General features: G+C 36.0%; 4 protein-coding genes across 27 annotated transcripts; 3 read left to right on the plus strand and 1 right to left on the minus strand.

Annotated features, from left to right (window-relative positions):
• Nucleotides 1–4,707: 4,707 nt before the first annotated feature.
• On the plus strand, nucleotides 4,708–5,157 carry LOC112708899 (RING-H2 finger protein ATL34-like). The gene has a single exon (XM_025760823.1). It carries the CDS (start codon nucleotides 4,708–4,710, stop codon nucleotides 5,155–5,157), a length of 450 nt encoding a protein of 149 aa, XP_025616608.1.
• Nucleotides 5,158–7,069: 1,912 nt separating this feature from the next.
• Nucleotides 7,070–11,174, plus strand: LOC112710438 (protein ADP-ribosyltransferase PARP3-like). Of its 24 annotated transcripts, none has more exons than XM_072202550.1 (10): nucleotides 7,070–7,503; nucleotides 7,767–7,844; nucleotides 8,096–8,296; nucleotides 8,972–9,075; nucleotides 9,165–9,297; nucleotides 9,364–9,551; nucleotides 9,614–9,824; nucleotides 9,901–9,983; nucleotides 10,083–10,280; nucleotides 10,811–11,174. In XM_072202550.1, the coding sequence occupies exons 6-9, from the start codon at nucleotides 9,484–9,486 to the stop codon at nucleotides 10,087–10,089; spliced, it is 369 nt and encodes a 122-aa protein (XP_072058651.1). In that variant the 5' UTR covers nucleotides 7,070–7,503; nucleotides 7,767–7,844; nucleotides 8,096–8,296; nucleotides 8,972–9,075; nucleotides 9,165–9,297; nucleotides 9,364–9,483; the 3' UTR covers nucleotides 10,090–10,280; nucleotides 10,811–11,174. The 24 variants fall into 24 exon arrangements, with proteins under 24 accessions (XP_072058651.1, XP_072058637.1, XP_072058653.1 ...); XM_072202536.1 differs by having other exon boundaries at nucleotides 9,926–9,983; XM_072202552.1 differs by having other exon boundaries at nucleotides 9,170–9,297.
• Nucleotides 11,175–13,770: 2,596 nt separating this feature from the next.
• Nucleotides 13,771–18,178, minus strand: LOC112710439 (disease resistance protein RPV1). Its single transcript, XM_029288903.2, is given in 6 exon segments — nucleotides 13,771–14,260; nucleotides 14,262–15,331; nucleotides 15,422–15,757; nucleotides 15,847–16,945; nucleotides 17,288–17,917; nucleotides 18,040–18,178. Coding segments are annotated over 5 exon segments (3,381 nt in total). The 5' UTR covers nucleotides 17,878–17,917; nucleotides 18,040–18,178; the 3' UTR covers nucleotides 13,771–13,974.
• A 1,996-nt stretch (nucleotides 18,179–20,174) lies between these two features.
• On the plus strand, nucleotides 20,175–22,508 carry LOC112708900 (uncharacterized). Its single transcript, XM_025760824.1, has 4 exons — nucleotides 20,175–20,978; nucleotides 21,215–21,806; nucleotides 21,910–22,352; nucleotides 22,470–22,508. The coding sequence occupies exons 1-4, from the start codon at nucleotides 20,175–20,177 to the stop codon at nucleotides 22,506–22,508; spliced, it is 1,878 nt and encodes a 625-aa protein (XP_025616609.1).
• Nucleotides 22,509–23,538: the final 1,030 nt, after the last annotated feature.

A 23,538-nucleotide genomic window follows, 5' to 3' on the forward strand; every position in this document is an offset into this window, starting at 1 on the left:
AGAGGCTATAGAACGGCCTAATGGTAGAAGGATCATTCTCAGGTTCAACAATGCAAAGCAAGCAATTGGAAACGAAGCTGTACTGTTGAGTCGCGTGCTTGGTCTGCTAGGATTTGACTTTGGAAAATTTCTTTTATGTGAGGAAAGTTGGCATAAGATTATCACTAAGGACAAGGTTTATAATGAATGTGTCAAGGGTAAAAGTTTATATCCCATTTGAAATAAATCTGCTTATTTTTATAATTTTTGACAAATTCTTATTATCTGTATAGCAAATTTTTCACTTTGATGAAGATAGCGAAGGAACTATCAAGAAAAATATTTTGAAAAGTTTGGGGAAGTCTTGGAAGGAAACACGGCTGAGGTTGTATAATACTTTTTACGAGCCAACATTTACGACTGAACAAAATATTGAACATCGTCCGCCGGGAATTGGTCGAGAGCATTGGAGATGGTTCCTTGACTATCACGCCAAAGCTAAGGCGTAGGTAATCTAGTATATCATTGGTACACAACAATATAATTTATGTTGCACTGAGTCTTTTTAAACCAGTTTCTAATCGCCCTTTGTCTCTACCGGACCAATAGGAGAAGTATAGGAAAAATGTGAAGAATCGATAAAAACAACTATATACCCACACTAGCGATTCGAAAAGCTTTGCATGGCGGACGGAAAAAGAGGTACTTTACTTTTTTTATTCAGTCTTTGGACTATTTCTGTGACTTAAGTTTTTTTGATTGTGTTGAATACGATAATGGCATAAACTTTGTTGATACAGTCAGAACAACAAGGGAGAAGAGTCGGTAGAGGAGAGTTATGGATCACAGTACACCAAAAAAAAAGATGGCTCCTATATCAATGATGAAGCAAGAGCAATTGGTGTAAGTACTACTACTTATAATTGATCGATAAAGTTATGACCTCAAATAGGGTAATAGTCTACTTCTCTATGTTATTTTGTTTTTTTACTTCTTTGATGAATGGTTTACTCCCCTATGTCAAAATAGACTAAAAGACCTTTACAATTTCTAATTCAGCTTACTTTAATTATCATTGCAAATTTACCTGTTATGTTTCTAGACATTTTGAACTTTGATATAATTTGGAAACAGTTGGGGTAGAATTTGAATGATCGAGTTTCATTTGTCCTTTATTTTTTTTATTTTTTTTATAGTGGTTGGCATCCTATGTTGTTATCTTTTGAGACCAATATTATACCCAATATTTGTGTGTTTTTTACTGTGATAAACGTGATACAGTTAATCATCCTGTTTGGTGCGTTCTTGACATGAGATGGACCCATCAACAAAATGATTGTGTTTGCTAATTTGTGTCTATAGGAAAGAATTGAGGAGATTGAACAACAGGATGAGTCATCTAGGGTGTTGTCTCAAAATGATTTCATTGCTCAGGTTTTCGGAAAAGAGAAACCGGGTAGAGTACGTGGTGTGGGTTTTGGACCGACTCCTAGTCAACTCTTCAGTCCAAATTCACATGCGCCTGGCAACGGAGTCCAACTAGAGGAGACTCAGAGGAAGCTGCTTGAACTGCAGGCAGAGCTGGAAGGCGAGAAGTTGAAGAGGAAGGCAATGGAGGATGAGGCAACAACAGAGAAGAAAAAGATGAAGGCAATGGAGAGTGCTCTGATTTATCTGTTTCAACGGTAAGGTGAGGAGCTGCCACCAGACATCGGTATAGGGATGAGTTTCATAGAATAATAGAATGGAAAATAGAATATTAGGATTGGAGATATTTTAGATTTAAGCAAATATTTTATTAAATTAGACTGAGCAACTCTTTGAAAGAGATTTATTTTCTTCGTATTTTCATGAATATATTATTTTGTTTTGCTTTTATTTCAATTTTAATTTTGCTACAAGTTTAGATTCTAAGGTTGAAAATATTCACTCCTAAAATAATAAAAAATATAAAAAGAAAAAAATAAGTTAGTAATATTTTAAAAAAATGATCGTGTTTTTTTGAAAAACCCAAATTTCTTTTTTTTTAATTTTTCTTAAATTTGTGGCGGTTTTAAACCGCCGAAATGTGGTTCAAAAATTATCAAATCTATTACATCTGGCGGCGGTTTGCAACCGCTGGTAACTGCGACCGAAACTATAGTACCATTTAGCGGCGGTTCGCCGCTGCTAAACATGCGACAACTTGGACATATCGAGATAAATTGCGGCGGTTTGAAAACCGCCGGTAAATATGAAGCAAATCATGTCAGTTTCATTTGGTGGCGGTTTTCTATTAGTGTGCCGCGAAATTTTGATTTAGCGGCGGTTATACCAGCGGTTGTTGAAAACCGCCGCCAAATCCTATCCCGGCGCCCATATCCATGGCGGTCTACTTAGTCGCTGGCATTTGATTTTGCGGCGGTTTAAAACCATCGCTAATCAAGAAAAAAATCGCCGCCAATTTGCACCTTCCTTGTAGTGTCAAGATAACGAAGAATAAGAGGAGGAGGTGTTTTGAATTGTTATTCTTACTTTTTTAGGAGTATTAATTTTCATATTAGACTTGAATAAACATGTATTACAATCTTATTTAATTGAATGAATGTAAAAAATAAATTACATCCTAAAAAAATACAAGATAACACCGAAATTACTTGAATAAACATGTTTGTACTATATTAAAATCTTATTTAATTGAATGAATATAGTTTTATATTCATTGGATTGAATTTTTGTCGTAAACAAAAAATATCGAAATTTCTTAATTTTGACAACGAAATATTGCTACAAAAACACAGAAATCTCTTCTTTAATGCTACTATAAAAACATACAAGAGGTAGTAGCAGCAGCGATGATGATGATAATGATGATGATGAAAAGAAAGGAGGAGAATAAATTCAAATGAAAAAGGAATGAAGGAGGAGGAAAAGGCGGAGGTGGTGGTGGTAGCGGTGACGACGACAATAACAAAAGAGAAAGATGAGAAAAAAGGAGGAGAACAAAAAGAGACCGTAGCAATAGCAATGATGATGATGATGATGATGATGATGATGATGATGGAGGAGGAAAAAGAAGGAGGAAAATAAATTCGAATGAGAAAGGAAGGAGGAAGAAGAAGAAGAGATGGTGGTGGGGTGGTGACGACGACAATAACAAAAGAGAAAGATGAGAAACAAGGAAGAGAATAAGAAGAGGCAGGTAGCGTATGAACAAAAAACACATTATAACAATTTTGTTGAACTTAGTTAGATAAATAATTTAGATGTAGAATTTTTTTGAATATTTAATTAGTTTTATCAAATTTTTTATTAGATTTTTAAATTTAAAAATTTGTAATTAAGTCTGAGAACCAAAATATTATTTATATATTAAAATTAATTATCAAAATTAATTATAAATATAATTATAATTGAATTTATTTTTAATATATATTTATATTTTAATGTATATATAAAATATATTCTACTTGGTGATTAATTTTTGTATATACATGATAATATAGTTGGTCTAAGAATTGTAATAGAATATTCTAATAATATTTCATTTTTAAATCCAACCATAAAGATACTTAAATCATTAATGTTATAATTCTTATTCTACTGCTCGTGTATATATTAAAACTAATTAAAATCAGATCCATGCCCTGAAGCCGCCATAAGATCCTTATTAAAAGCTCCAAGTAATTAATATGCATATGTTCCTTCTTCGTAATTGTCAACTGTTTCTTGCTTGCCCGATATAGGAACTAGTAGTTCTAGATTCTTAGTTTTAACCAAATCCAAAGCATATCATCTTATAATTTATGATGTCTTCTACCCCACAAGTCCACAACTACTTCTTGAAAGGTCCCCCCTCCCCCGTTTTATTTATTTATTTTTTAATCTTCAGCATGATTTTAAAATATTTTTCGTATTTTTTAAGATAAATAATTGTATCAATTAATTGTTTTAATAAGTAATTTTGTTTACTCATATAACTTTTTACTATTTTCAAAATAAATTTAATTTTTCCTTTGCACATTTTTTTTACCATATGTGAACCAAATATTGTAAACTTGGACTTGTTTTATAATAAATTTTGATTTACTTATTATATTAGTCTTTATATATATATATATATTTTTTTAATTTGATTTTTACATTATTTTTAATTTTGTAATTAGGTCATTTTTAATATAAAACATATTAGAGTTAATAAAATATTTTTTTTTCATAAATTGAAGGTACCCGCAGTTAAGAATCTAATTAAATCTTTGACCACATATTTTTTAGGATAAATATTCTATTAATTTTAACATTTTTTATACTGGAATGACCTAATTACAAAATCGAAAGTAGTGTAAGGATCTAATTAAAAAGAAAAAAAAATATAAAGATCTAAATTGTAAATTTGATAAAACCCTAAAGATCGACAGAATAATTAAATCTATTTTTTTTTATTTTACTAATAATATTCTATTTTTAAAGATTATAACAACATTTTATATGCTTAAGATCGTTATTACAAAAATTTAATATTATAAAAGTATACTTTATTGTTTGTCATATTTAGCTACAAAAGATCATATTCATCAATACACACAGAATGTTTTCTATCTGCTCTAACTTACTAGCTTTGTTGAGAACTACTAAGTTGGTGGTTTCTTCACATAGTAATCGTCAACAAACATCTTTGACAAGTTCCAATAATAAATGTCTGCATAGATATTCCCTTCTTCCTTTTCATCCATTTTCATTCGTCTCGCCATGACCATGTCACCGGAACAAATGAACATCGTCTTTGGCATACTCATAGTTGGAGCACTCATAATTGCCTTCACATTCTTCAGCTTCACCATGCTTGGATGGTGCAGTCACACTAGTGACATGCCGGCACCACCGGGAATATATTTGGACAACAAGTTCTCCGGCTGCGGCGGCGCGAGTTTGGAGTCGCACTCCATTACCTTCCAGTACAAGGTAGGTGGCTCTGTTGATGGAAGGAACCAAACAGAGTGTGTTATATGCTTGGCGCAGTTCGAAGAAGAAGAGAGTGTTCGGAAGCTTCACAGTTGCAAGCATGTTTTCCACACGTGTTGCATTGATAGGTGGCTCGGCTCTCATACCGGCTGCCCCTTGTGCCGGAGTCAGATCGACCAAGCCGCCGCTTCCCCAAATGGAAATAACCATATCATCTTGGTTTCTGTTGATTCCTGAATCATCATCTCATCTAATATTCATAGTCATCTCAAGCTATTTGGAGAGGCATCTCAAGATCTAATTGGCTAAGGTCATAAAAATGTGTCAAATAATTTTTTTGCAGCCTCAGAACACAAGGTCATTCCTCAGAGGACCCTGGTCCAACAAATTTGTACAATATTTCAAACTCCTTGAAATATTTAATTTTGATCCTTAAATTTTCTACTCCATGTGCCATAAAGTAGAAAAAGGAAATAGTAGATGAACATCACTTTTTTAATTTTGATATTGACTTTCTATCGGTGTTTTCTAGCTTTGTTGAAGTTTGCTGTGTTTTACTATAATATGGAGTTTATAAATCTAACTCTTAGATTTGTTTTAAAAATTTTTAAAGAGTATTTTTCTATATCTAAGCAATTTTATATTTAAATTCATCCATGTGATTTGAGTTATATGTTTTTTTTTCCTGTTTTCTTCTTTCCCTTGCACTTCTTCTTCTTCTTCTTTTTCTTCTTTTAAATTCACACTTCTTCTTTCTTCTTTTTCTTTATTATTTTTCAATTTCATTATCATCTTCACCAACAACACCTCTTTCTTTTCCTCCTCATCCTCTCCTCCTTTTTTATTATTCAATTTCGTTATCGTCATCACCAATAATACCTCTTTCTCTTTTTCCTCTTCCTCTCCTTCTATTTCGTCCTTCTCCTCCATCATCATCATCATCATCATAATCATCATCGTTATTGTCATTGTCTTCTTCTAATACGTAACATCATTATTGTTATCATCAAATTCGAATTTATTTAATGGACAAATTTCCGTTTATTTGCTATTATACATTGGTTTCGTTTTGAGCTAATTTTCGGTTCATTCGAGACGTAAGTGTTTCTGAATTTGAATTTATATAATGGATAATTTTCGCTTCATTTGATATTATATAATGGTTTCGTTTTGATAATATTTTTGGTTCATTCGAGACGCATATGTTTCTGAATTCGAATTTATATAATGGACCATTTTTGGTTCATTTGATATTATACAATGGTTTCGTTTTGATAATATTTTTTATTTATTCGATCACCACAAAGAATCAGAATCAATAAAGATGTTAGTAAAATGTTGGTGTTGTTGATGATGACAACAATGATGATGGAGGAGAAACAAGAAAAGGAATGAGGGGATTAAAAAATTCAAATAAAAAAGAACCAGGAGGAGAAAATGGATGTGGTAGTATGATGGTAGTGACGATGACGATAATGAAAAAAAGATGAAAAAAGGAGGAGGAGGAGGAGGAGATGAAGTCCCGAGCGTAAACTAAATGACTTGAATGATCTTGGATGTAAAATTGTTTGGATGTGCAGCGAGACTCATTTTTAAATGAAGTAAAACCAAATCGGTACTCGAAAGATTCTGGCGCTGACAAAATGGTACTTGATTTTTGTTATTAACAAAATAGTTCCTAAAAAATTTTAAAATTTGACAAGCGTGTCCCCGAGCTCATTGGAGCAAATCTCTTGCAAACACAATGCTGATATGGCCACCGTATTTTGGTGACCTGGCAAAGCACCCCCAAAGTCCCCTCCCCAACGCACACTCTCTCCCCTTCCCTCTTCCTCCCTGTCACAGCCCTATCCCCAACGCACACTTCTCCCCCCATTGTAGTCCCCGTCCCATCACAACTCCCTCCCCAACGTACACTCCCCCTTCCTCCCTCAATACCACCATTCATAGCAACGACAACCTTAACATCAACAGCAACAACAATCTCCACCCACTATTACATTATACACATTTAGTAACATTTATCTCTTAACATTTATTAAAATGTTAGTAATTATAATAAAATTACATCTTAAGTAACATTTATACTAAAATGTTACCAAATACATTAATTTTTTTTTAAATGTTATCTATTCCTTATCATTTATTCACATTCACAGGAACAAACAAAACTCCTTGGTCACAAAATCAAAATCTCTCACTCCTCACATCCAAATCTCGCTCAGGCTGCAATCTAATCACCTATTCCTTCCCGCGTTTGCTTCGATCTCAATCTAGCTGGATTTCAATCCCAATCTCGCTCTCGCTCTCGCTCGATCTTGAGCTTGCTCTCGCTCTCGCTCTCGCTCCCAATCTCGCTCTCGCTCTCACTCGATCTTGATCTCGCTCTCGCTCGATTTTCGACTTCGCTCTCGCTCGATTCTCGACTTTGCTCTCAATATCTCTCCGGTGAGGCTGCAACCTTTGTCGCCGATCTACTCTCTTAAGTCATTATTGCCTCTATGATCATTGCTGCTCATCTCTCCTCCTCATTGTAAGTGTCTCTTCTTTCCGCTCGACGTCATTGTCACCATCGCTCTGTAGGTAGGTCATCCTTCCATCCTCAATGTGTTGATTTATGTTATGAATTTGTGGCCAACCCCTAATTTAGTACTTTTTTATTACGGAATATGTTAATATATGCATTGATTTTGATTACTGTATTTGTTAATTTTTGTAAATTTTGTTTACTTCAATTGATTACTGCAGTTGATTACTGTGTGTGAACTTATTTTTGTATCTGTATGTATGTTTAATTGAAGGTTGTTTGTGGACTGATTTTAAGTTGAATGTTTGTTGTCATTTAGAAGTGGTACTACTAGAGAATGTGGAGCTAATACTTGAAGCATTTGATTATCTCCAGCTTCCGTTTGCACTAAAGCAAGGTGCAGTGATCTTATCCTTTCATATACATTTTAATGATTTTTCCGTTTTACCATTATTCCGTACTATTTTTTTCCCCTTGATACATTGGTTGATTAGAAATTTTATATATCAAGTCATACATTCACACTAGACTTATTTATGAAATTTCTTTGAGTTTTTGAGAGTGCATTTAAGGTGTTTGAAGAAATGCCTAAAAAAATTTGTGCATTTGGGAGTGCATTTATGAAAGTTCCTACCTTGGCTATTCCAGGTACAAATATTTTGTTGTGATTTGTTTGCCTCACCGGATAATCTTCAACTACAGCAAGGCATTCCAGTTATTTCCAAGTGGTTAATCTATAATCAATTTAAATTTGTTGCTTCTAAAGGAATCAAACTTGGAGGAATTGGGAATATGCGAGGCTATGATAAACGAGCAATAGGGCCTGTGAGATCTTGTCCACTTCCTTTGGTAAGCGATAGCTTTATAAGCAACCATTTAAACTAGACAGATTTTTAAATTTCTTTACCTAAAGATCTATGGTATTTGTATGCATTATAAAAACATAGTTGCTGCTTTAGTTATAGATTCTTATACACTAATTCTTTAATAATGCTTTCAAAACTTCATACCCTTTATCTTCCCTCTAGTTACGTAAATAATGCTAACAATCTATTGCTGGATTTTGGAGAGAGGCCTTGAGTTAGATGACACTTGGATTCTTGATTTTTGAAATTATGACAAGTATGATTTTGAAAACTGCACCTCTTCTACCACATCAAGATGATAAGAATTTATTGGTTGCATGATAGTAATGCTTACATAGATTAGTTGTATCTGTGTTTGGATGTACTTCTGCAGAATTGATTTAGTTAGAACTAATTTTGAATTAGAGTGATTTGTATTCGATAGTTTCTTTTCTCCCAGAATCAATCAATTATGGAAGTTATATAAAGTTCTTTTAAGTTTTTGCATAATCTTCTATTGATAATAATCTTTTTAAGTTTACTTTTCTCACCAAAATTCTGCATTTAAAGCGTGCTCACTTTTCTATATTTATTCATCTCTTAATTTGCTACTCAAATCAAATTACTTGAGACTCAAACAATGGTTATTTCTATCATCTAAATAGAGTTCTTTATCTAGGGGAGATCAGAACATAGAAGAACAGGGCTTGGTTGTAATGATCACTTTGATAGAAGTGAATACATATCTTTTGTTTGTAGCACATATCTACCCCCATTGACATGGTATGTTTCTACTGCTACTTCTAAGCATTAGGTATGCCATTACTACCACTTTTGAGATAAAATAATGCAACAATCTCCTTGGAACGTAGCTTAGGATGATGGAGTAGAAGTCTGGCACGGTGCACTGGGACTACGACAGCTGGGAATAGCAGTGACACACTGTAAACTTGAGCCTATGGTTGCCAATTTTGTCAAGGTTTTATGCAGCCAGGAGATATACAGGTATGAACACTGCCTTTTATGAGTTTCTGCTGTTGCTGTTTAGAAATAACCAAATATTGAAATCAGGTATGCACTGATGGAGATGGGTTACGGCTCACCAAACCTTCCCATAGGGATGGTTACACAGCTTCACTTGAATAAGAGTGGACCAAAGGCTGAGGCTGTCTGGACAGATATTAGCCAAAGATGGTTCACTATGATGCACTCCACTTAGGCCTTTCCTTTTCAGAGATTATCAAGAGATTGCAGAACATGTAAGCTTAATGGTAATTTGCTTTAAATCATTCACTTGTGTTAATCACTCTTATCTTCTTAGGCTGCTGCTGTCCTTGGAGGGTGTTAGGGACATAACCGTGGCTTCTCACCTCATAGGAGATATGAGTGGCTCTACCATTGATGACCCCTTGTCAGAGACCTACAATAAATTAGGTTGCTTAATCTCTCCCTTGGAGAAGGATTCCGATGATTATGATATGATTGTCAAGTATCTAGAGAGAACTTATGAACCAGTCAAAGTTGGTGACATGGTAAGATTTGGAATTCAAAATGTCATCTTTTTGTGTGTTGACGTGATTAGTTTACTGTGATATGCTGTGATGCAAGGATCACAAAGCTCAAATCTTTTTAGGCACTTGCACAAGGGGTTCTTACCAGCTATATGTTCACTACCAGTGCCAGGATACACGGTGCGATAAGTTATGCTACTTGGTATAGATGTTGTAGTATGGTTCACTTAATTGATATTTGATTATCATGCATCTATGTTTTTGAATCTCTTAATTTAGTTGGTGACGTTAAACTTATCAATCTGTGGTACAAATACGCACTATCATGGTTGACAATATTGAGAAAATATTGGAGAGAGGCGATCGGATTGAGCTTATTGTCGATAAGACCGCTACAATGCAAGACAGTGCATTTTACTTTAGGAAATAATCAAAGTACCTTTGAAGAGCTCTTTGGATGAAAAATTTCAAACTCCTGTGAGTTTAATTTCTTTCATATGCTTCCTATTTTAGTAATTTATAAAGTATATGGGTTCCAAAATCAGTAAATCTTAAGGTAGAGGGCACATTTTCCTTTTCCTGAAATTCCTGTCTTGATTGTATGTGTCTTTGGTCTTCAACAGGGCGCTATTGACTAGCTTGATTGTTCTCTTACTTTACCTTATTATCGTTGCTTGTTGTGGAGGCATCACTCTACCATTATGCAGATCCTAGTTAACAGTTCGACAGTTCTCAAAATGAATCATATTAATGTATGAATTGGAGTATTGCAAATTCGAATTTATGAGCTTCAGCAGAAAAATTGAGAGTCTAGAAATAGTTACGTATTTGTTGGCATATGTTTTTTCTTGTTACTGTATTATAAAAGTTAAAAATACAAGCTGGAGCCTGATGATGTTTTATGCCATTATTGTGAGCTACCCATTTGTAAATGTGGATTATTGTAATCTTTTATCTAGGTTTAAATTCTTTTAACTTTATATTTTAATTTGTATATGCTTTTTCAGTTTGATTAATTGGTGAGAATATGTTATTTGGTGGGAGTCAAGTATGAGAAGAAGGGAGCAGTGATGGACACCGCAGAGTGAAAAGACCAGCATTTTGTGATGGTAAAATTAAAGAACATGTGTTTTGGCTGAAGCTCTTTCAAGTTTAGAAAGAAGTTTGGAACCATTGGTCAGCATTTAATATTTGTTCTCTTGTGTGATTGGTAAAATATTTGTATCACTTTTTTTTATATTTATATGGAATATTCATAGAGTTTAAGTTATAAGTATTTTTTTTCTGTTCTCATTTTATTTGTATCATAAAATAAATTTATACAATGATTATTGATTAATGAAAGAGGCTATAAAAATTTCATATTGTGAATTTGTGAATTTAATGGAATATTTCATGTTGTAGTAATTATTTTTAGTATATTTATATTGTGTATAATAAAAAATAAAAAATAGTATAATATAACTAAAAAGATATTATTAAAGATTTTTTATAACATTTTTTAAGTGTTACAAAAAATATCTATGGTAACATTTTTTGAAGTGTTACATAAAATATCTATTGTAACATTTTTTAAGTGTTACAAAAAATATTTATAGTAACATTTTTCTAAGTGTTAAAATATATCTATTGTAACATTTCTTTAAGTGTTACTAAGAAATGTCTATTGTAACATTTCTCATAATATTACTATAGAAGATCTATTGTAATATTTTTATTAAATGTTATTAAATCTTTAGAAAAATGTTAGTAAAACTCTTTAGTAACATAGGGTATATTTAACATTTGTTAAAATGTTACTAATATACATAGCTAACATTTTAATATGATTTGGTAACATTTTTTAAATATTAGTAAAAGTCAATTATGTAGTAGTGACCACTCCCCCTCCCCAATGCACACTACCCTTCCCTCCCTCTACCCCTCCCTCCCTCAACCCCACCACTCGCAGCAACAACAATCTCAACATCAACAGCAACAGCAATCTCTACCACTCCTCTTTTTCCAACATACACTCCCCTCTCCCTCTCTCAACACCACCACTAGCAGTAACAATAACTTCAATATCAATAGAATTGTCCTAAATCATGAAGTGCCTCAAATTTTTAGATTAATTTATAATTTAAAAAAATTAATAACAATAAAATTTAGAGAAAACAAACAAATTCGTATACAATAATCAAAATAAAATAAAATAAAGTTTAATACAAACACCACCGAAGTAAGAAGCCGATTTAGATAAGACCAGAAGAAGAACACCAGAGACAGAGGAAGCACGGCACGACAAAGCCAAGATAGAACACAGACAGAAGAGGCAGGGCAGTGACTGGGAACAAGCAACAAGCGGCAATTGGCGGTGAGCAGCGAGCAAAGGTGACGGAGACGAGGCCGATAAAGGAGACAGACGACGCTGGCGGACACAAAAGACCCGACGACGCTGGCAGACACAGAAGACTCGACGACGAGATGGCAACAGTGTGGTATCAGTGACACTAATTTTGTAAAACTGAGAAGGTTGAGCTCTACTGCCATTTTGGGGGAGGGTGAGTTGAGAGTATGAAACAATGTGTTGAGAAGGGAGAGGATTAGGGTTCAACGGGACAAGAAAAGGGAATTAGAGTTCAAAAGGTGGGATTTTGCATTGGGGAGGGGGGAAGGGCGTTAGGAAAGGGGGATTAGGGTTAGGGAAGCAGAAGGAGGGACTAAGGTTGGAGAGGGGGAGAGTGCATTAAGGAAGGAGGGAGGTGCATTGGGGAGGGGGAAGGGGAAATACATTGGAGGGGAAGGATTATGGTTGGGGAAGATTTTTGCCATGTCATCAAAATGTACTGGCCATGTCAGCATTGTGCTCGTCAGAGATGTGCTCCGGTGAATTTGTGGGTATGCTTGTCAAATTTTAAAATCTTTCAAAGACTATTTTATCAATAACAAAAGTCAAGTACCATTTTGTCAGTGCCAAAATTTTTCGGATACCGATTTGATATTTACTTCTTTTTAAATATACAAATTTAATCCTCAAATTTGTCATTTTGATTTTTAAATGTGTTAATCACCCTCTTATTTGTGTATCCCAAAATTTAAAATAGTGCATTGAGAATTCAGACCTTTGAATTTGCATTCATATTTTTATAATCCAAAAACCTGAGGGTCCAATTTGTTAGTGAGAAATAAAAAAAAAAGTTAATCTCCATAAAAGAAGAAAACACCTATCATATCCATAACCATGCATAACATACGTATTATATTCATATTTAAAAAAAATAGTCCATAAATAAAATTATATTTTTTGTTAATTAAATAAATTTTAACTCTTTGTTTATTATATTTTATACAAATTTAAAATTTATAATTTATACTTTAAGTTTAAAATTTAGAATTTAAAATTAAGAATTTAAAATTTAAGAATTTTAAAATTTAAATTTTAGAGTTTAAGAAGTGTTGCGCAGCTAATTTTTTCGGAGTATATTAGCATTTATCTGTAAACAATCCAAAGTACGAACACTTTGCTGAGTTATTGTGTCTGCGTGTCGGACACATTTCGGACACGACATTCACCGACACTCGTCCGACACGCATGTCTACTGTGTCCAACCGTGTCTTAATAAAAAATAAAAAATTCTTTTCCGGACACGCCTGAACACACCTAAATACCATCACGTGTCCGCGTGTCCAGTCTTATTTTTAACATATATTCTTAAAATAAATTTAGATATAATATATATTATTATTTATTAAAACAAAAAAATATTTTAAATACTTGATATAATTAAAATAAGACATTAAAAATTTTAATTTATATTTTAATATCAATAAAATATCAAAATATCATTATAATTTATCTAAAAAATACTTTATATTTTATATATATGCATATCCCCGTGTCATATAAAATTTTAAAATTCGCGTGTCGATGTGTCCCGTGTCCGTGTCAGTGTCAATGTCCGTGCATCATAAATAAACAACTATGTTTATAAGAGAAGAGAGAAGCATATTATACTAGGAAAAATATATGTCTGAGTTTTTTTTCTCTATATCTAATTATAGTGTAGTTCTCTAATACAAGAGATTTAAATGTCTAATTTATCTACGGAGAATAAAACAAAATACAATCACATAATACATCCTGAAAAACTCTTTTCAAACATAAAACTATTTATTAATGCACCTAAAATCAAATAAAATACCTATATGAATAATTAGTGAATTGATGGTGTTTGAATTTCCAACAACCATCAACGTAGTTGATTTCTTGAATGAAGTCAAAGTAAGTTTTCTGGTCTTGGAAGCAAAATCTTTCAAGTGAAGTATTTCCAACCAAAGTAAGTGAACCAGCTCTTTTCGTCCTCTTATCAACCAATTCCATTTTCTGAATGAAATTTTGATATTCTGATGCTTTTATTGGACTGATTCCAAACCCTTTTAGCTTCACAGGCACATAATCTGATTTCCCTGTCTGTCACCGCCGCAACCTTAATTTTAAGCCTCTGTTGAACTTCAACATTGCTTCTGCTATTAAGGAAGTGAGTAAGCCGGTGATCATACACGAGAAACACATGATCTGAAACAATTTTTTCAAGTGGTTTCTCCAAGTAAAATTTGACATTGTTTCCTTCATCTTCACCAACACTTATGGTAAACCTGAAAGCAAAACCATCCGAGAGGATTCGTGGAACAATGAAGCAAAATATGAAGCCCAACGAAGGGGAATGTGGCGCAGTCGAAGAAGAGATATCAACATTTACGTAATCATGTGATGTTCTATACTCCAACCACTTTGGAACATTGCTTCCTGGATACACATAGATGGCTTCATTGTCATTATCTTTATAGTAGTCATGTGTTAATGATGATAAATGCTGGTATGCAAATTTCATGAGGTTGATTCGTGCATTCAATTCAATAGCCCCAAGGGAGTGTTGATCCAATTTCAAGCAATTCCAGAACAAAATGCTTTTCCTGTTTTCCTTAAGCTGCAAGGCAGCCGACGATGGAAACAACACTGTCTTGAGTGATGCGCATCCGGTGGCGTCTAGATACTCAAGAGATGGGGGAAGCTCTGGTAAATCCCTGAGGTTCCAACAATATCTGATGCTAAGATACTTGAACCTTGTGAGATTCTTGATGGTTTCAGGAATGCTCTGAATATCAGACAATCCTAGATGTAATGTTTCGAGTTTGCTTTGGCGCCAAAAGGATGTCGGTAGTTGTTGGATACCTGTGAGCTCTAAGTTCAGCTCTTCCAGATTCTCTGAGGTAACTGAGAAGTCCTGTAGCCTTACGCAGCCGGCGAGAGAGAGAGAACGGAGAGAGCTCAAATGGATATCGCTTCGGAGCTGCCTAAGGGAAACGCACCCTCCTAGATCCAATATCTCAAGCTTGTTGAGACAAAAAACAGACGGATGTACATAAAGGAAACTGAAACTCTTGCGAATAACTAGTATTTCAAGGTTTCTGGCTTTCGACAAGTCTGGCAGCATGGTCAGGTGTAAGGAATTATATAATCTAAGGATCCTTAAATTTGCCAGATTCTGCACCAATTAGAACAATTTTAAAAAAAGAATCAAACACAGCTAATTAAAGACATTTCACATAATAGGACACAAATATATAGAACTTACCTTCACCCCACACCAAAGTTTTTCCATTCGGTTGAAGGACAAGTCCAATATTACTAGATTTTCTGCAGAAAAGTTGGTTGGCAAGGCATCCAGAGGGTAATGCATCCAACTAAGGTATCTTACTTCATTTGACAAAGAATCAAGTCCTTGAGGAAGACACAGGCCTTTGTTCCACGAAGATGGAAGTCCATCAGAACTATACGTGGCCTCTTGAGATATGTTGCTATAGAAATTTAGAAATCGTAGTTTGCTCATCTTAGCAAAGACTTCTTGGCTTAACTGAAGGTCCTTAATTGCTGAAAAGTTGAAGGATATGCTTCTAATGGCCTCATTCCCCTATAAACAAAGAAGTATAGAAATTTCAAACAACATTAAAAGCCTATTTTCCCCATAAATAAATAAATAACCAAACTTTTGAGTTTTACCCTGTTGTTTTTCAATACTTGATATATGTCGTGAGAATCCCATAACCGACGTTGGTTTCCAGGGTATTCAGCAGAGCCATCTTTAATGATCTCCCAAGCCATTTCTTGAATAATATCATGCATAGATACAATATTGTGCTCAGAAATAATTATAAGAGCCTTATCTTTCAGCCTTTCCATCCCAGCAGCCACTGCATAATCTTGGTCTTTTAGTAAAACGTTTATGTATTCCAACTTGAGCTTCAATCCATTGAAAAAACAGGCAATGTCTAAGAAAATCTGTTGCTCTTGACGATCAAGATCATCATAGCTCAGCCGCATTATATCATGAACTTTCTTATTAGGCATTCTTTTAAGTTTCTCCAATTGACTTTCCCATATATCCTTTCGTTTGCCACGAAGAAGTTGAGCCAAAACTTTAACAACTAATGGAATGCCTTTGGCATACTTGACCACCCTCCTTGACAGCTCACAATACTCCATTTCAAACTGGTTTTGTTTGAAGGCATTTAGAATGAAGAGTTCAAGAGATTCATCACAATCCAATTCCTCAACTTGGTATATCTCTTCAGCTTCTCCGACTAGCACTTGCTTATCTCTAGTTGTTATAATGATTCTACTGCCTAATCCAAACCAATCACGAGCTCCAATTAAAGTTTCTAACTGGTCAGAATCATTCACATCATCTAGAACAATGAGAACCTTCATGCGCCCAAGCCTTTTCTCAACATAATCAGGCAATCCCTTTGGTAAGTCAATTCTCAAATTTTGTTCATTCAATAGTGTAGAAAAGAGTTTCTTCTTCAAAGACATTATTCCATCTCTTTCTGACTCTTTTCTTACATTTGCCAAGAAACAACAAGATTCAAATTTGGCACACATTCTGTTGTATACTTCTTCTGCAATGGTTGTCTTACCAATACCGCCCAAACCCCAAATTCCAATAACACGTACGTCTTCGGATTCTTTGAGCATCAACGACTCTAACTGTGCAATTGGTTTGTGAATTCCAACAAGTCCTTTTGATTTAACCTGATGCATGTCATTTAATCTTGATGATATAAAATCAACAATCTGATCAACAAGCTGAGCATCATTCCTATACAACAACAAAGGAAAAGGAAATATACATTTATTATTGATTTGGAAGTTTGGAACCTTTGTTTTCTTTTATTAGCAATCTAAAAGCTTCATGAATATGAACCTAGAGAAGACTAACTTTACTATGTGCTTCTACAGGTGAAACTCAGAACTACAAAGTAAAAGAAAATTACATGTACACACAAGGCCACACATATATCACATTATCATCATTCAATGTATCATTGACTTACCTAATATACAATCAATTTACATTTCAATTGTTAATCTCCACACTTATGCAATAACTGCTTACAAGGTAGATGCATATAACTATGTGAAAAAGCAGGAAAAGACTTACCTAAAATTTGTCGAGTGAAATCCTGATAAATCAGCAGAATTTTTCAAAGCAGTTCTCCAGTTTTGCACCTTGATCATACCATACCTTTCCTCGTGTTCAGCAAACACATTTGCAAAGGTGCCCTTTTGATATCGTACATCTGATGGATCTACTTTGTAAAAAACAGGTATTACGGTTTGTCCATCTTTTTCTCTACACTCCACTATTTTCACAAGTTCTTCTAAACACCATCTCGAAGAAACATAGTCTTGTGAGAATATGATCAACGAAATCAGCGATTTTTCTATTGCTCCAAGAAGTGCATCTGATATGTCATCTCCCCTCTCAAGCTTGTCATCAACAAAGGCAAAAACTTGTTTTAGATGAAATGCCTTAATCAAATGACTCAGCAAACCTTGGCGAATATCTGTGCCCCTAAAGCTAACAAAGACATCATATTTTATTTGAGGAGCTGGGAAAGTTAAAGTTTTATCAGTATATGAATAAGAATTTTCAGACATCATATTTTCTTCCATGCCCTTAAATTTTGAGACAAATAAGAGACCAACAAATACAACAAGTTTTATTTGGAAAGCTTTGGAAGATGACATTGGAGATAAAGAAGTGCACCCTGTCTGCCTCAGTTTGCTTCTACACCATTCAATATCACAATTAGAAAGCATAAATATGTACATCTACTAAATTGAGATCAAAGTTGCCACAAATCAAAACATGGAAAATAAAAGAAACATTGAACAAACTTTGTTTCAAACCTGAAATGATAGTTGTTACCAAATTGATCAATGCAACATTTTATCAAACAGTTAGAGTGCAGAATAATAAGACAGTGCTTGTTAAAGAGTAGATCCAGCCAACAGATATAACCAGGCCTGAGAGGTTCAAAGAACTTTGAATTCTAAGATAAGAAGCAGAGGAAACTCCAATTATTTAACAATGTTGTCATCCATGACATAAGCATAAGCAACAAGAGTGGACTTGTTCAAACAGGAAGAGATAACAATAATAAATGAACAATAAAATCATGAGCAACACTAATTGTCTATAGTCTTTGACTCTTTAAGTACACAAAAATATGTATATAGACTTAGCTTCCGTATTTATACTAAAATACTATTTCAATTGATTAATGAATACATTATTCGAAATTCCTATTTTTAAATCCTTATATCACAGATGGAAGGGAAGAAGATGTCCATGATTTGAACAAAGCAGGCTGCTTTAATTGTTGTGTGAAGTGACGATCCATCTCAATATACTTCATTCTCTCATGGAAGGTTGGGTTCCAAGCAATGTGGATTGCAGCGATACTATCAGAAAATATAGTGGTGCTCCTCGGAGTTTGTGGGACCACCGTGGAAATTTCTCGAGAACCAAAAAATAAAAAAAAATCAAATAGGAGAATATAAAAAAGAAAAGAGTAAAAGACATTTTCGTCCTTAACTTTTTTTTTTGCGGACATTTTCGTCTTCAAGCAATGGAAAATACATTAAAGTCCCTGACCGTTGAAAAACGTGGACATTTGTGTCCTCCGTTGATTTACTCCGTTTCCACTCAACGAAAAAGGCTGAGGTGGCACAATTGGCGCTGAGGTGGCACGTAACGGAGGCCACGTGGCATTCGGGCAAAAAGTTATAGGACATATAAGTCCCTGGAGACGAAAACGATGCCGTTTCGTCTCCTCCCCCAATCAACACAGTTGAATCCCCATATACAATACCCAGAAGACCCATAGTTGAGTGAGAGAATTACAGAAAATCCTAACCCAAACGATCAAACTCCTGCGTCTCTGTTTCTCCCTCCAAAACATACAACACGTAGAAGAGCAAAAGGCCAGGGGTGATCGCTGGTGGCAGAGGCTGAGGAGAAGCTTCGTCTGAGGTTGTGGCTGGTGTCGTCGTCACAAGGTAAGATTGTTATGCTTAGCTAGGAATGCAATGTGTTTGCATGTTTACAGAGTAAGAAAGAAAGTGAAAAAGGGGTGTATTGCTTGCTATGTAGGATTAGGGGGAGGGATTGTGTTCGGGAAATGTAGTGTCTTCCATATGTTGTGGTGTTTCCTTTTTTAATCCTAGTTCTGCACTGGTCAATTTCAGATGGTTGACGTGTTTGTGGTTCCAGTCTTTCATCATGGAGGGAACTTCGTAAGAGGAGTTGGTGGAAAAATGGTTTATCAGAATGGAAAGGAGGAGAGGTTCCCTGAGATGGACCTAGACTTTGTGAATTTCGGAGACCTAGTGACACTATTTAAGGGTTTGGGCTACTAGGCATACAAGGCAGTATACTGGTATGATCCATCGAGCACTGAATTTGAATCCGGGATGAACATATTGACCGGGGATGTCGAGATCAATGCAATGCGAGAGAACCTAATGAAGCACCCAGGGCGAGGTGAGTTCCATATATACTTTGACCATCCTGTCGACGAGCCGGAGGTTGTTCAGGATGCTGCCCAGGACAGAGACACTGCAGGGGAGGTGGATGAAACTGCAGAGGAAGTGAATTCTTCCTCTTCATTTGATGACGGGTACGAGAGCACAGAGGACATCTTGTACAAACCTCCACCGGCTAGAATTGAGAGTGACAGCAGTGAGAGTGACAGCAATGGTGGGGTCACTACTGGAAAGAGGAAAAGATGTGTGAAGGGTAAGAAGAAGGTAGTTACTCCTAAGAAGAAGGTAAATACTCCTAGGAAGAAGGTAGTTACACCAAGGAAGCAAGGGAAGAAGAAAAGACAATTTCGCACAAGGGTTAATGAAAAAGGGGAAGGGAGTGGGAATGGGATTGATGCACGTGGTGAAGCAGGGGATCAAGGACCTGATGTCCAGCCGGATTATGCAGTCGGGGTGGGTTTTATGTCAGTGAGCTCCCAACGGAGGTGGAGGAGATAATGTTTGAGTATGAGTCTGAAGACTTACATACTCCCATATCATCTGATGATGAAGGCAGAGGTGAAAAGTTTCCAGAGTTTAATGATGAGTATGCTCATGGTGAGGGCAGGTTTGAGCTAGGAACTAGGTTTGCCACTGTAGACAGGTTCAAGGAGGTAGTTAAGGATTGTTTCATCGCTGAGGGTCGGGAAGTGAAATGGATAAAAAACGACAAAGAGAGAGTGAGAGTGGGGTGTGGGGATAAGGAGTGCCCTTACTTGGTTCACTTGTCATACAACAAAAGTCTGCAGTGTTATCAAGTGAAGACCTACCATCCAGAACACACTTGTGCGAGGGATTTGGGCAGCAACGCTGCTGATCAACACTGGCTAAGTAAGAAGATTGAAAAGCGGATGTCCACCCAACCACACATGAATACAAAGGAGGCTACTGATTTTCTTAAGGAGGACTTTGCCCTCTGTCCCCATCCTAAAATGGTTTATAGAGCAGTGAAGGAGGCTAGGGAGAAGATCCAAGGAAATGAAAAGGAACAATACAAGAGATCCAGGGATTATTGTGAGGAAATACTGAGGAGCAATCCAGGCTTATCAGCTAGGCTTGAGCTCATGCCAATTCCAGATGGTCCCCCTGTTTTTGATAAACTATACATTTGCCTAGAGGCCTGCAAACAAGGTTTCAAAGATGGTTGTCGTCCCCTGTTGCATTTGGATCGGTGCTTTCTGAAGACATATTACGGTGGTTGGCTTCTAGCAGCAGTTGCTCAGGATGCAAACAACCAATTCTATGTTGTTGCCTATGGAGTGGTCAGGGCTGAGACTAAGGAAGCCTAGAAGTGGTTCCTGACCAATCTGCAAGGGGACATAGGAGACGATGCTAACCATGGCTGGAACTTCATTTCAGACCAACAGAAGGTAACTCCAGTTTATGGTTATTGTCATTGCTCTGCATTTGGTTTAGATCATTTATAATTTGTTGATGATATTCATTGCTACCTACTTGGTTAATTTCATTGCTGTGTGGTTGATTATGTTGTGGCCAGGGTTTGCTGCCTGCGTTGAAGGAGGTCATGCCTCATGCTAAGCTCCGCAATTGCGTTATGCATATGTGGAAAAACTTCATCAATCGTTACAAGGATCTATACATTCGACAAGTTGTGTGGGAGTGTGCCAGGTGCACGACTGTTGCTGAGTTCAAGGAATGCATGGAGAAGTTGAAGACAGTTAACAAGGGTGCCTGGGAGTACCTCAGCAAATTTGAACCTGAGACATGGGTGAAGGCTTACTTCTCCCATGGGCCAAAAGTGGATAACCTCACAAACAATATGTGTGAGGTTTTTAATGCAAAAATAGTAAGCTATCGCTGCAAGCCTATCCTGACCATGTGTGAAGAAATCAGATGCTATCTCATGAGGCGGATGGTGAATCGTAAACGGATCTTGGAGAATCACTCAGGAAGGCTAGCACCAGTTCAGGAAAAGAGGATGGAGAAGCTGTTAAACCTAAGCACCAAGTGGACGGTTGAATGGGTTGGTGATAATGAACGAAAGAGATTTGAGGTTTCTCGAAAAGGAACTAAGGTGGATGTGGACCTCATTAGGCACAGTTGCTCATGCAATCGATGGCAACTGACTGGTAACTCCTATACAGTACTTGGTCCAGTTTCATTGCTATGTTGATATGAATTTTCTTTACTGTTACTTTGGTTATATTACTCACATTCGCTGCATTACCTTAGGCATGCCCTGCTTACATGCATTTGCTGCCATAAGGAAGAGACATGACACACCTCAGGACTATGTTCACCCTTGGCTATGCATGGAGTCCATTAGGAGGACATATGCACACTGTATTAAGCCTGTTCCAACTCCAGAATTTTGGGTTGGAACTGAGTTCTCGAAGCCAGACCCACCTATTATCAAAAGGCCAATTGGACGGCCAAAGGTTCATAATAGGCAAAAGGATCCGGCTGAGCCACTCATGCAAGAAGGAAAACTGAAAAGGTCATTCATTGTATCCTGCAGCAAGTGTGGTGAGAATGGTCACAACTACAAAACATGTAAAGGAGCCCCTTCCAACCCAAACTGGAAGCCGAAGACAAGGCGCCCTAGCAAGAAATCAGCTACTGCCTCTCAGGCACTGATTGTGCTTCTACTGTCACAATCTGCTCCAGGTTCAGAGGTAAGAACCCTATAGTGATTACTCTGTCTTAGTATTAGTACTACTAAGGTTAGGGATTAATCTGTCTTAGTATAGAAATAGTTAAGGACTACCATGTCTGATTACTGATATGCCTAGGGACTATTCTGTATTAGTACTGCTAAGCTTAGGGACTAATCTGTCTTCCTAATACTACTCTGTTCACATCTTACATGCATATTTGCAAGATGCATCCAGCAGCTAAGCAGTCAGCTCCCCAAATCCCACTGTTGTGGAATCACCTGCCACAAGCAATCCACCTATGCCACAAGCTCCAACAAGGGTGACAAGATCCACACTTATCATTTCACCTCCAGGGCCAACAACTACTCAAACCAGGCCACCAGTCCCAACTATAGGCCGTCCATTTAAACCTCCAGCGAAAGCCAATGACACATCTCGCCCACAACAGTCCAGGTTCAGACCAAAGCAGAAGATCTTCAGGCCGCCGGCTCCAGTCGCTGCATCCACAATCAACACTACTACACAACAGCCAACTCCACCAACCATCCCATCTGCAGCTCCAAATCAAAAAGCTCGACCCCAAAGTTTGCCAAATTCTCCAAAAACAAAGGACTCGAAAGAATGAAGACTACTGTCATTAGGTGCTTTTTGTGATAACTTTTTGTCTATATAATGGTTGTTGACAAGTTGTACAAACAATTTAGGTTTCTGTCCCATACTTTTTGAACACCCTTTGTGGGTCAGATAAACATGGATGTTAACTAAACAACTTTTTTGGATGACTAATGCAATGGAATGTTATGTATTAGGGAATCAATTTTAATTTCCTCCACATCTTACACAACAAGTACAGGGCAATACAATCATCAATCATATAAATAACACTGAATTCACCTATAATTGCTGCAGTAATATTACACACTTTTTGATTCATTTGTCAACTCTTACAACTTAGAACAACAAAAATCAACACAATGACAATGACACAGATACACCATCTTATTGGCTTTCTTTTCATCTTTAGAGCTAATATCCTCTTCTCCAAGCAACTTATCCTCATTTCCATGTCCTGCTGCCTGTGATAATCTTCTACATCTACAGATTCCTTCTCTCCCATATACTTTGTTGCTGTCAATCCAAGTCCAGCAACGTGCTCATCAAGCCACACAAAAAATTTGCAATACGGTTGTCTTGCCTGCAGCAA

Source organism: Arachis hypogaea, chromosome 9 (assembly GCF_003086295.3).
Source record: "Arachis hypogaea cultivar Tifrunner chromosome 9, arahy.Tifrunner.gnm2.J5K5, whole genome shotgun sequence".
Classification (NCBI taxonomy): domain Eukaryota; kingdom Viridiplantae; phylum Streptophyta; class Magnoliopsida; order Fabales; family Fabaceae; genus Arachis; species Arachis hypogaea.

Coding starts and splice junctions, on each gene's coding strand:
- LOC112708900 (XM_025760824.1), top strand. CDS start 20,175: ATGTTTGAGTATGAGTCTGAAGACTTACATACTCCCATATCATCTGAT. Junction 21,807..21,909: donor CAATCGATGGCAACTGACTG/GTAACTCCTATA, acceptor GCATTACCTTAG/GCATGCCCTGCTTACATGCA. Junction 22,353..22,469: donor AATCTGCTCCAGGTTCAGAG/GTAAGAACCCTA, acceptor TGATATGCCTAG/GGACTATTCTGTATTAGTAC.
- LOC112710438 (XM_072202536.1), top strand. CDS start 9,484: ATGGTTCACTATGATGCACTCCACTTAGGCCTTTCCTTTTCAGAGATT. Junction 9,552..9,613: donor ATCAAGAGATTGCAGAACAT/GTAAGCTTAATG, acceptor TTATCTTCTTAG/GCTGCTGCTGTCCTTGGAGG. Junction 9,825..9,925: donor CAGTCAAAGTTGGTGACATG/GTAAGATTTGGA, acceptor AAATCTTTTTAG/GCACTTGCACAAGGGGTTCT.
- LOC112708899 (XM_025760823.1), top strand. CDS start 4,708: ATGACCATGTCACCGGAACAAATGAACATCGTCTTTGGCATACTCATA.